Source organism: Semicossyphus pulcher, unplaced genomic scaffold, assembly GCF_022749685.1.
Source record: "Semicossyphus pulcher isolate SPU_LCO1_2020_fin unplaced genomic scaffold, fSemPul1.0.p SCAF_11, whole genome shotgun sequence".
Classification (NCBI taxonomy): domain Eukaryota; kingdom Metazoa; phylum Chordata; class Actinopteri; order Labriformes; family Labridae; genus Semicossyphus; species Semicossyphus pulcher.
This window is the reverse complement of record NW_027211615.1, coordinates 21,603,004-21,616,204: the sequence shown is the minus strand read 5'-3', so window position 1 is coordinate 21,616,204 and position 13,201 is coordinate 21,603,004. Positions and strand designations below refer to the sequence as shown.

Here is a 13,201-nt window from a genome sequence, read left to right as displayed (position 1 = left end):
TCATGGACGCACACACGATAAAAAGAGTCCCTTGGCGATCACTGATTTCTCCGTAGTTGGTGCAGTAAACAAGTCTGGGCATGTCTCCCTCACTGCCGTGTTTCAGGGGGGATGCTGCATTCAGGTGCGCTCAGAAACGTGAGTGAACAGACACGTGACCTTTTGTACAACGCCTATAAGACAATGTATAAGAGTAGGCATGATATCAACTCCATCACAGAGGAGACTTAATGTTCTCTGCAATTAGGTGAAAAAAAACATGTGCCTAATATATCGGTATTGAAATCGGCAATCAGCAAAAATGGTTGGAAAATATCGGATTTTGGCAAGAAATCCAATATCATGCTTTCGTAGTATATTTGTTTTTCCGTGATGTGTTTGCAGAGACAGAACAAGAAAGAAATAAAGATGAATTTTGCTCTACAGGAGCTCAGAAGATGCAATCCTCTCCCTCCCTCCTCTCCTCTCCACTCCTCTCCTTCAGTAACATATATTGTGGGCTGACTTGTTTCCTCTGCTGCACAAATGTGCATTTCTCTTCCTGGATCCCTGCTGTGACATTAGACGCATGTAGATTGATAATCAACGGCGGTAAACATAATTACACCGCCTTAGAAATTAATGAAACTCATTGATCGCCCACTCTGAACATTATCAGCATATTTCTCTGTAAGCCACTGAAATCTCGAGGGAAGGGCCCGATTATATCACGGCTGCGGCGATTTGCAACATTACTGCGGCGTCCCGCGGTTAATTCTCACAAAGATCTTGCCAATACTTGTGGGGAGGTTTTTTAAAACACTGGTGTTGTTTGCACCTTTGAAGTGCCTTCGCAGTGTCCAGATGTAAATTCATGCAGGGAGGAATGTGATAAGCTAATGATGTCTCAGGGGACTACATTGAATATAACCAAGGGATAAACATATCTGCATATCTGAGTGGACTTTTTTCCCCCCCTTCCTCTCTACCCTCCTTTACAACGTTTGGGGCCTGAACAGGAGCAGATGGACAGCGCAGGCTTTGATGTGCTCTGGGGTCATGTGTATCTGCAGTTTTATCAAGGTACACAAGCGTGCAGAGTAAATATGCCACGCCAAAACTCTGGGAAGGTCTCCGGGCAAGGCAGAGAAGGGGAATTTCCACTTTGAGATTCAGGCCAGGGAGCCGACTGAAATATTTCTCTGCATTTGTGCAACACAGACCTGACCTATATACAGTATAACCTTAGCAGACTTCAGAGCAGGGCTAACAGCAGAACGTGCAGAAGCTTAACATCAAGAAGACAACATGTAATTTATTATAATGATATTTAATGCCTCACTATAACGCCTTGATTTTGCTTGAGAACAATGAACAAAGTCAAACTTATGCTGCACGACGGCTCGAGGAACAACCTTCTTTTACATTTTTAAGTGTCTGTCATTTTATCCCGCCGTTCCTGTGCCAGAAAGAGACATCCCATAATGCAGCACCGACCAGCAGCAGGAGTGCACTACTGCAAAACATGTCCATCAAGAAGAAAATAAAAATAGGCTGTTTCCTCTAAATTCACTCAATCAATAATTCATGCGGTGCACAGAAGCTTGATTTATGAAGGAATTAAATGTTGTGGACTGGGCCTCGCAACGGCCGTCCATCTCGGGGACGTGGAAGCCGAAATTAAACATGAAAGGCGAACACTGAGAACAACCGAATCATCACGCGCGGAGCTGGCGTATGAAAGACTTCAAATGGCACGCGCACGGGGGCCGCCTGATTGGACAGAATGACATTGGTGATTTGAGCGGGAGCCGCGTAATTTGTTTGGAAAGTCGTCGTGAGTTATATACGTAGCAGCGGGTCAACAAAGGTCGACGAGCTACATTAATACTATTTGGCAACTGAAGTAAAGGATCAAAGGCAGACGTGTACCTGCTGACCTGTGAGGATCTCCTCTCCCTGTGTGCCTTTCTGACCCCACGGCTGTGGCTATAAACTAACCTGGAAAACTCAGGAACACGACAGGTTTAGGAGTTTTTAAGTCAAACCGAAACTTGATTTCTCTTCTCTTTTGTCAGCAATTTATATTCCCTTTCCTTTGTAAGGAACTATAAATTTGAATGATGCATAAACTTTTGTTCGGATTTTTGGACTCTTTTAAAGAGATGAAAACTGACTGGAAGTATCGTGAAGCACCAAGCTAATGGGGGAACTGGACTTTTAGCATGCTACAAGTTGCCTATAGCCTTAGCGTTTTTCCCTATATTTACCTGCCTACATAGTGTTGGGTGCTGGCTGTTTGTCCCTTTCCAACATTCAAATTTGACCAAAATGTTTTTAAAGTTGTAACTCGAAGATTTCAGTTTCATTGGCGGCACATATGGTGATAAATGGTAATTGCGGGAGCACACTTGCCAGATATCCAGACAGTGTTGCATGTGTGACGTCCACGGTTGGCTCCGGTTGTAACTCTTGATTTTCCTCGCTGACGGTCGCTTATCTTTTTAGACTGTTTGCCTTCATCTAAGCGTCAAATTTGTTTCTTTTGAATTGGATTTTCACTTATTGTTGAAGTTGTATCTGTAGTCATCGATCTTTTCTTTGTTTGTTCAGCCATAGTAGATTACTGATTACTCGCAACACTTGCCGCTTAGCTCCGCCTACCCTCTCTGGCAGACCAACCACTGCTGGCTGATGGAAAACACGTCACTAACTGGGCGCCGCTTGTGATTTGTTCCGCTAATGTCGCCACAGACACCCAGTCTGTAATACTGCAAATGCAAAGGCTTTCATCAGTGGGCCATAGGCTCAATCACCATTGTGTTACATTTGGCGATAGATAGAGACTTAACAGACATTTATTTAAATTATCACTTTAACAGTTAGTCACCACAAATTGACATCTTTGGGGAACACTAAAGTAAGAGGCACTGTTGCAACAATACATTCATGAAATTAAATGAAATAGTAATTTTGACCAAACAGTACACAAGTCCAAAATAGTCAAAACCATTTTCTGAGCAAATGTGATTTTTTTTTAATTAGTAAAAAAACTACTTTTAGTAAACAGAAGCAGCCGGCCAAAAGTGATGATGGCAGGATAATGGTAACAGAAATACAACACAGAAGCACAGCTTGAATAAGAGTTATGAAGCAAAGACAATGATTTGTTAATGTCAGTTACAGAGCAACATTCATCAGAAGTTAGCTAATGTTAGCCAGACAAAGCTAACAGTCATACCATAAAAATGTAACACCCAAACCTCAGAATGAAGGTTAGTTAACTGAGCAAGGGTGTGTTTTATTATTCAACCTTTTATTATTAGTGTTCAGTTATTTCTTCATGTGAAAGTTACATCATCTCGCGATCTTGTTGTAATCTTCTGTAGTCCTGTAAGAATGCATGTCTCTGAGTTTTTGAGGTGTAGCTAAAAGAACAAGTTCGCACTCTTAGCGACATAGTGAGAAGTGCACAACTACATGCAGGCAAACGTACCTCGGTGCGCGCGGGGATGTGTGTGTGCGTGCGCGAGCGACTTGAAGAGTGTGGGCAGAGCAGCAGAGCACTGCTGAATCAGTATTAGCGAGAGGAGGCAGTGAAGTCAGATGAAATTACTTGGCTGTGTCTAAATGCTTCAAATCACCGGGAGAAAGTACGGGAAGTAAAGACGAGACTATGCTTTTCACTCGGGGCTAATTACCCAGCTGTAGCCTAATTAAAAATACCCTTCCGAAAAGGGGAAACAGGGGCTAGTGGTCCTTAAAAAAATCTTACCACAGGCCAAAAATATTCCAACTAAACTATAGCTAATAAGCTCCTTCAGGGACTCTTTGTGACCCAGAGGATATCGTCGCACAGAAATTAACTTGAGGAACATTAAAGGACTCTGGCCTGTGGTGATTTTTCATTGAGAATGTGACTTGAGGCCGATTTCCTGGATTTTGTGATTAAAATGCAAATGAAAGCTCAGACATCGTCGCGGGGGTATAAGGTAGGCTGGGCATATAGCGTGTAGGAATGAAGAGTGTTGAGAGACAAACTATTTCTGCAGTGTGAGGGCAGCAGGGAGGATCTGTGGCTTACAGCCATCACGGAGCTGCTGGAGGAGATGCATTCTTTATTCTGAGGAGGGGAGGAGTGACAGAGGAGAGAGAGAGAGAGAGAGACAGAGGGAGAGAGAGAGGGAGAGAGAGGTGAGCAGAGCACACACGTCGCACTATCAAGTGAATCCATCTAAGAAAACAACTCGCAGGGAGTCCGGGATTGAGCTGCGTAGGCACTGAAGGCAACTTTGAGCTCCCCACTGAAGAGCGCACAGGACGGACGCAGCTGGCCGTCATGGCCCGTGGCGGATCAGGCGGCGGACACTTCGGCGAGTGCGTCCTCACCGTTCGGGCAGAGTGTGGAAGGGGAGAAGTGGGCTCTGCGATCACCCTGCTGCCGCTTTATACGATCCTCATGCGCTGCAGACGGCAGTCGAGTTAAAGCGGAGGAGCTCCGTTGAGAAGCGCTCGGGAGCTGGAAGAGAAGGGGAGGGGAAAAAAAGTGGTGGACAGCGGTGCAAACGGACGCGCAGCCACAATCTAGGGGACCCATGCAGGGAATTATGCTGTTCCGTAGACTCACCGGGTTCAAGCTGCTCATCGGAACCGACTTCGGCCAGCTGTACCGAACGGAGCTTTACGCACGGGCATACAGCAGGACCGCATGAAGGACGGAGGCTCAGAGAAAGGGGAAAAGTTGAACGCGGTAGCGGGGTTTGTAATGGAGAAAGGCTCGCAAAAGGTACAGTAGATGTTTCTCTATAACAGCCGAACATAATGATAGAGGAAAGTAGAGGAAATACCTGCTTAGGATCTTTTTAAATCAGCTACCTTTTAAAATATATTCTGATTGACATGTATCATATCTGAACCTTATTATAACCAAACCCCTTTAGGAAAAGAAGCACTTAATGTTTTCACCTCATAGCACTGAGCATTCTGCGATCAGAGAGAGTCATAAAACTGAAATTAATGCACTAATTCCCAGTGACTTTTCAAGATATTATTGGCGTATTAATTGGATGTTTCATCGAGTAACAGATTTCTGCACTATAAAGCTCACCGCTCCACATTTTTCACCCCGGAGAAAACCTGACTTTTTTTTGGGTGTAGGGTGGCGGAGAGGAGAGGATAGGAGAGGGGTGGGGGGGCTTTCACTCTCAATGCACTGCACGGTTTTCAATTCTCCCTTTGAAATAATTCATTCAGATGAACACCGCTCACTGGGTAGGCTTTGAAGTATACCTGATCCGCCTCTTATCGCCTCCTAAATACCCTATCCGTTTTAAACTTTTAATTGCGTTTCTGCCGCTAAATCCAGTTCTAATCGGATTGTCCAGACCACATTATCACAGCGTTCATCTGGCGGTGAGAAACTGTGCTCCCTCGGCTGGAAATCAAATAAAATAGAAAGAAAGAGTAAAGAAGAAAAAAAGTCTTTTATCACGTTCCCTCCTTTTTCTATCCATGCCCGCCATTATCAGGTTTCCTGTTGTCAAGTGAAGACCAACTTGACATTATTCGTTTTTTTTTTTTAAAGATTGTTATTTGGATTCTTGGTGACATTTTATTTATGCAGCTATAATAATCTTGATGCTGCTGCCTTCTGCTGTTGATTCTGCTGCTGTGGCAGCACATTTCATCGCCTCGTGTGCTTGCTTATACCCCCGGAAGCTTATTTGATTAAATTTAGCTCTTTCAATTTAGAAAAGTAGATCACAGATGTGTGTCGAAGGATTGTTTCTCCATGTTTGACTCAAAGAGCCCGTGCTCGTCAACAAATAACACAGGGGAATTTAAAGAAACATAGCTACAAAGGCATATAGATTACTACTTTTTATGTCACTATTTTTCCCTTCTCGCTGCCCTGTCATGCTTGAAAAAACAAATCTGAAATGTAGCTTTAAAAAACACCCCAAACCAGCAGGACTCCTGATTATTTTGCTGTTCAACTGGCTCCTTCCTTTCCTTGACAGGACACCTTAATCCACGTTGCTGTGCGCAACATTTAACCCATCTTTCCCATAATTGCGTGTCATCCCACATCGACTCAGGGTGGAGCCTCAGTTAAGCTTCAAGCTACCCATGACAAGCAGTATCTTTCAATCATGTGGCGGGAAGAGGTGTAAAAAATGTTTGATGCCTCATAAAACTTGGAATAATGGATCCCGGGGTCTACTGTAAACCAATGGCCTTGTGCTTCACCACAAACCTCCCCATGCTGAAAAACAGCCCGTATCGATCATTTATTGCAGGTGGTGGGACTAAATTATTTTCCAATCCCATTTCATTTGACAGCTCGTGTATGTCACTCCGGCGAGAGGTGGGGCTGAGACGCAGGGCCTCTGTTCCTCGACTGCCTCTCCGTTGTTTTCTAACTCCCCTCTCCACAGGCTTAAATCTCGAGTTCGCTGGTGTGCTCAGGCCTACTTGAATAACGAGCTCCTCCTTAGGCCACCGTCAAAACAATAGCCTGTGTTGACTGTAAGCACTTGTGTGTTTACCCATGTACCTCTGTCCAAAGTGTCTGCTCGTGTACACAGAAAAACAGACGTAACTTGTTGTCAGGATTTTAGAGGAAATATCCTGCGCACCCACGCTGGCACTCGATGAGTTGATGTCTTTATCGGCATTATCTCGTTTTAGCCTGTTTCCATGAAGCTGCATTGATGTTGCTCAGAACCTCAGTGAGTCCATGAGTGTGTGTCCTTGCAGTGCTCTATTCCCTCCTTTGATAGAGCAGAAGGGATAAAAGCCTTCTTTATGTCTGTGAAACCGGATGTGCAAGAGCTGTTCTGAATATTTATCAGATGGTTTGACTTTTTTTGACTTTTTTTTTTTTTTAAAGCCAGCGCATAATTTGAAATCAGCAGTGAACGATGTTTTGTGACTCTATCTTTCTGTTTTGGAGACAGGAGGGAAAGAAGGGAAAGAGGGAAGGAAAGACAGTTGGAATGTGTGTGTGTGAATGTTTGTATGTTAAATAAAGAACCAGAGGAAGAGCGTGGAAAAGAGAGGCCCCTTTTTCTGAGAACAGGCCACCCCTAACTATACTAATCCAGCATTTCTTTGTTTTCCTACAGGTTTTTGGATCCAAATGTCACCCCCCTTGGACTCTGCCCCGGTCGGGGACCAGCAGTGTGTGACGGACAGGCGAGTTGAGCCTGCGGTGGCTCTGTACTGCGTGGCTTTAAATTGGCCCTGGCTGAGCTCTGCATGGAGCAACGAGTGAAGAGTCCTGCAATGGTCTGATGTCTCAGCATGGATGGAGTCAGTCAGAGGACCGGCCACCACTAATGAGACCATCGCGCTTCAGCTGAGGACTAGCATTTACAGGATTACTCCCACGTTTTCCTGCTCGTTTGCCAGCTAACTGCATCGTTACCAGACTCTCCTAGTTGGACTTTTAATGCGTCTGGTTTTTGGTGGATATATACGTCATTGCCTTCCTGATTTTCAGATTTGTTTTATTCCATCCCAGTTCTTTTTTATTGTTGGTTTACCTTTCCCTGTTTTGTTTTTCCACTATGGAGTTTCTGGCTGGATCCTGGAATAAAGATTGGGCTTCATTCTTGCAATTTTGGTTGACTGTCATCCTAAGCCTCCAAATGCAGTTCAGGCCAGGGGCATCTTGCCCGGTGGAGTGTCGTTGTGACAACCCGTTTGTGTACTGCAATGAACGCAGCCTGACATCAGTGCCTCTGGGGATACAGGAGGGCTACAAGGTCCTCTATCTACATAACAACCAGATAAACAATGCTGGCTTCCCTGTAGAACTTCACAATCTTGCCTCTGTAGAGACTGTGTATCTCTATGGCAACCAGCTGGATGAGTTCCCCATCAATCTGCCCAAAAACACAAGGGTCCTGCATCTCCAGGAGAACAATATCCAAACGATATCCAGAGCAGCCCTTGCGCAGCTGACTCGACTAGAGGAGCTGCACCTTGATGATAACTCCATCTCCACAGTGGGGGTGGAAGAAGGGGCCTTTAGGGAGGCGTTAAGCCTCAAACTCCTCTTCCTCACTAAGAACCACTTAAGCAGTGTTCCCATTGGCCTTCCTGAGGACCTTAAAGAGCTGCGGTTGGATGAAAACCGCATTGCTGTCATTGCAGAGGAGGCCTTTCAGAATGTGACACGTCTGCAGCGCCTCCTGCTGGACGGGAACCTGCTGACAGACGAGGGCATTGCACCAGGGACCTTCCAGGACCTGGCCAACCTCCGTGAGCTGGCCCTGGCCCGCAATTCACTCACCTTCCCCCCTCCCCTGCTCCCCAGCCAGTCACTGGTCAAACTCAGCCTGCAGGAGAACCAGATTGACCAGATCCCTGTGGCAGCCTTTGCTGCCTTGAACAGGCTAGAAAGACTGGATATATCCAGCAACCAGCTTCAGACTCTTACACAGGGTGTGTTTGATGGCCTGTCGAGCTTAAAGCACCTTATGGTGCGAAATAACCCCTGGCGTTGTGACTGTGGTGTTAAATGGGTGGTCGTGTGGCTCAAGACTCTACCTTCCTCCATCAACGCCAGAGGCTTTGTGTGCCTGAGTCCAGACAAGGTGCGTGGCATGGCAATCAGAGAGCTCACGCTGGATATTATAGAGTGCCCAGTCGATGCTGACCTGCCGCCCTGGCCAACCCTTCGATCCACGCCCCCTCCCCCACCCACAACCATTCCTATCACCACCATGATTTCCACCCTCATAACCACATCCCTCCCTTACTACTTTGAGTCACCCTCACCTCCTTTACCTCCAATCCATAACAACCCTCCTGGCCCCATGCCTCCTTATGAGGACCCCCTTCAGATCTCCTTCCAGGTAGTCAACTCCACCAATATTGAGGTGAGCTGGGCTTCCTATTTCACCGTCACAGCCTACAAAGTCACTTGGGTCAAAAGGGGCCAAAGCCAAATAAACGAAGGAATGCGGGAGAGGACAGTGAACGGAGACCGGCGGCATATAAGCCTAACCAACCTGGAGCCTCGCTCTGTGTATCGTATCTGCGTGCACGTTTTGGACACCCTTAACTCTTACAGGCCTGGAGATGATACTATATGCTCTGAGGCCAGGACCAAGCATGCTGTGTCTACTAAGCCTCCTGGCAGAGAGCAAGCTCCTCAGGAGAGCATCAATTCTACCCTGCTAATGGCTGGGATCATAGGTGCAGCGGTGCTCATCATCCTGGTAACGCTGCTCAGCCTGTTCTGCTGGCACATGCACAGGAAGAGCCGGTCATCTTCGACCAAGTGGAAATACAACCGGGGCAGGAGAAAAGACGACTACTGCGAGGCGGGAACCAAGAAGGATAACTCCATTCTTGAGATGACTGAGACCAGTTTCCAGATAGTGGCGCTGAACAATGAGCAGCTGCTCAAGGGAGATTTCCGCATTCAGCCCATCTACACGCCCAACGGGGGCATTGGATTTAGAGACTGTCACCTCAGTAACAACAGCATAGCCTACTGCAAGAGCAGCAACGTGCCCAGTACAGAGTTCTGCCACACGTGATGCAGCAGCAAATAGTACATTGGCACCCACACAAACAGACACCAAAAACACTTAATAATACACGCATAATAACACACGCATACACCGTTTGTGTAGACGACAAAAAACATAAAAGTTCTAGTGAAATATAACTGTACTATATATATTTCCAAGTTCTGTCTACAATGTAATTTATACTGTGGATAATAATGTGGGATTCTCTGCTATCTTTTTTTATTCTTAGAAAAAGAGATACAAGTGTTTCTTTTTTATAACCAGCAGGGTTTTGAAAGTTGTTTTAATGGTCAGTACTGTACATGAACATGGATTTGTACAATCACGGCACCCTGGGTGTAGCTTCTGACGAACGCTGTCAGCCTTGGAAATGTTGGGGCGCTTAGAGGGCTGGGATCCTTTGCTAACCACAGAAGTAAAATATGGCCTTTTTGTGCTTTGAAACACTGCAAACCCTTCCCAGTACAACAGAACAGTAGTAAAGACAACACAGCACAGGGGAAATCCAAACACTGCTGATTAGAGCGCTGTGGAAATATAGCACTGGTTCACTGGTGGCATGTTGTAAAAAAAAAAAAAAAAAAAAGAATTGAAGTGCACTTTCTTATTAATGGAAGCAAGGCAGGAAATGAGCAGAGGTGGTGATCACGGGACTGTGGATGAATGTATGTGCAGAATGTCATCTGTGCTGTTGAAAAGCCTGGAACAAGATTTCCCAAAGGTCCCTTAACACTAAAAGCATCTTTGTTTTATCGGTTTACTGTGGGAACAAAGGTGGGCTTAGTCAAGAGACATGTTTTGGAAAAGTCTGAAAAAGGATGTGTCATTTTTAGCACATTTGTTTTTTTATTAGTGAAGAGGTGCTATCATTAACATGAGTTGAAAAAGCAACAAAGGATTATTGTCCCTAATGAGGCGCATGGGTCTGTTGGGACTCCCAGATCCTTTTGAAGAAATTCCCTAATTTGTTCGGCTTCTTTTTTTCCCCCCTGTTTTGGCAAGTGAGGCCACAAGGGGGCAGTTTGTTTCCCTCAGTGTCGTGTGTGTGACAGAGGAACAGAGGGCAAGGCAGAGAGAGAGAGAAAGAAAGGAAAAGAAAGCTGCATAGATCACTTTACCTCCACTATTCCCCCTGGAGTCTATTACCCAGACGACATTACTCATGCTCAAACAGCATTGTTGAGAGTATTATTGCTCATCGAGCAACTTAATGATGTGGAATCATTTAAAACTAACAGTGTTTCTGCGTTTGGCGGCTAAATGATATGGATTTTCACCACTGTGGTCTATCATCAGGGTGAACGAGTCTGCTCCTCCATGTGTTTGTGTGTATAAAGCGTGATGAATTTTGAGCAAGCACACATGACGCTAATTATACACCCACTTATTTCAACCCTGTCCCAGTGTTCATTAGGCTACGTGATAAATTAGGAAATTACGACAATAAGATCGCAAGCCCGCCCATGATCCTAACAATGCCGCGTGGTTGTGACTGAGCAGCTCATCTGGCGTCTCATCATTTATCCTTTTGTGTACATTATATGAGACTGTCTAATTCATTTATGGCCACCCTAACAATGCATCGTCTCACTCCACAACATTGGTTTCTGGCATGGTGATTCCTGCCCCATCTAGTCCTCATTTTCTGCCTCACCTCTGATCCCTGCATGGGCTTAATTAAAACACTTTCCCCTGCCCTTCAGCTCCTGCGCCTGGTGGCATCTCTTTACACGTGAGCTGCCAGTGAGAGGTCTTCATTATGCGCTTCTCCTTAAGAAGACTTTATTTGATTTGACATGATTCTTTTTTGAGGGGGCTAAGCTTAAAGAATTCCCACTGCCGACCCCTCTGCCCCCCTCTACTTTTCCCCCTTTCTTATAATCCTCGACCAAAAAAGGGAGAAAAATATGTAGACTTTATTTTCACTTGGCTGCATGGAGCTCACGCTGGGAGAGTGAGCGTGTGTTAACTCTTTGTGAGGCGGACAGACACAGCGACTAGAACGTAGACGGGAGAGAAACCTCGCAAAGTGGGTTGAACATCTTGCGTTAAAAAGAAAGGGGCTTTCACTCGAATTAAGTATTGTGATTATCTCTGAGAGGATTCACCTCAGCGGAATATCTCAAAAGTAGCTGCACTTGTTGTAATTCCTGCAATAGCTCAGATCACAATCCCACGGGAACCTAGTTTAATCTGAGAAGATGTAGACACAACACCAGGGTTTCAATTCTGTTCAACAAAGGCAACATTGTAAGAACTGAGAAACCGAATGAATGAAGACATTAAGAGTCATATTACATCTTCATATATTTTAAAAAGACAGCTGCCATTTTTTTCCCTGTGGAACAAGACATTCTTGTTCTTTCTCTGATGTTGTTTCTGAAAGATAAATCTCTAGGATTGAGGGGGAAAAAACAAAACTTAGTTAAACATTTTTGGAAATAAGTTAATTCACTATCTTCCTGAGAGCGTGATGAGAAGCTTGATTCCACTGTCATGTTTGTACAGTTAATATGCAGCCACCGCCCAGAGCCATGTTTGTTAAACTTAGCATAAAGACAAAGATTTAGGACGAGGGCAAACATCTGGCCCTGCCTGAAGGCAAGAAAATCTACCGTATGACCACACTGTATGTTTTTACACTTGTAACACAAACAAGATGTTAATTAGTTGGCTTGAGAGGTGTTGGTAGACGGATTTAGTTAACATTGCACAGAGCTAGCTTAGCTGTTTTTTAGGTAAACACGAAGCCACCACCTACAGCTTTTGTTGTTTAGCTTAAGATGTCATACGATCACCATGTACAAGAAGAAAAACAATATGTTAAAAGATTAATGAGCTTTAAGGATACTGGTAAGCTGATTTAGTTACCTGTAGACAGAGCTAGCCTAGCTGTTTCTGTTTGAATGGTAAATATGAAGCCCCGCCAGGACCAACGTTAGTTTAGCTTAGTATCAAGAGGGAGGCAACAGCCAATTTGGCTCTGTCCAAATCTGCCCTGGGACTACAATATGTAATTCTAACACATGTATAACAATCACAATGTTTATTAGTTGCTTTTATAGGTGGCGGTTGGAGGGTTAAGTTACCTGTAGACAGAGCTAGCCTAGCTGTTTTTGTTTGAATGGTAATTATGAAGCCTAGCCAGGAGCAACGTTTGCATAAAGACTAAAACAGCTAATCTGTTTCTTTCCAAAGGCAAGAAATCTGCTTAAAGACGACAATATTTAATTCTAACACAAACAAGATGTTAATTAGTTGGTTTTACAGGTGGTGGTTGGAGGTTAAGTTACCTTTAGACAGAGCTAGCCTAGCTGTTTCTGTTTTAATGGTAAATATGAAGGCTCGCCTGGAGCAACGTTAGTTTAGCTTAGCATGAAGACTAAAACAGCTAATCTGTCTCAGAGGGAAGAAATCAGTTTAAAGACTACCATATATGATTTTACATGAATAACAAACAAGACGTTAACTGGTTGGTATTATAGGTGGTGGTTGGAGGTAAGGTACCTTTGGACAGAGCCAGCCTAGAGGTTTCTGTCTGCATTGTGAATATGAAGGAATCGGCATGAGACTAAAGACAAAGGCAAACAGCTAATCTGGCGCCGTCCAAATGTATAAAAACTGCGTTAAGACTACAAAGACTGGTCTTTACATGTGTATAACAAAGAAGACAT

General features: G+C 44.6%; 1 protein-coding gene across 1 annotated transcript; it reads left to right on the top strand.

Moving 5' to 3' along the window:
• Positions 1-7,385: 7,385 nt before the first annotated feature.
• flrt2 (fibronectin leucine rich transmembrane protein 2) lies at positions 7,386-12,045 on the top strand. The gene has a single exon (XM_069655393.1). The coding sequence runs from the start codon at positions 7,551-7,553 to the stop codon at positions 9,531-9,533; it is 1,983 nt and encodes a 660-aa protein (XP_069511494.1). The 5' UTR covers positions 7,386-7,550; the 3' UTR covers positions 9,534-12,045.
• Positions 12,046-13,201: the final 1,156 nt, after the last annotated feature.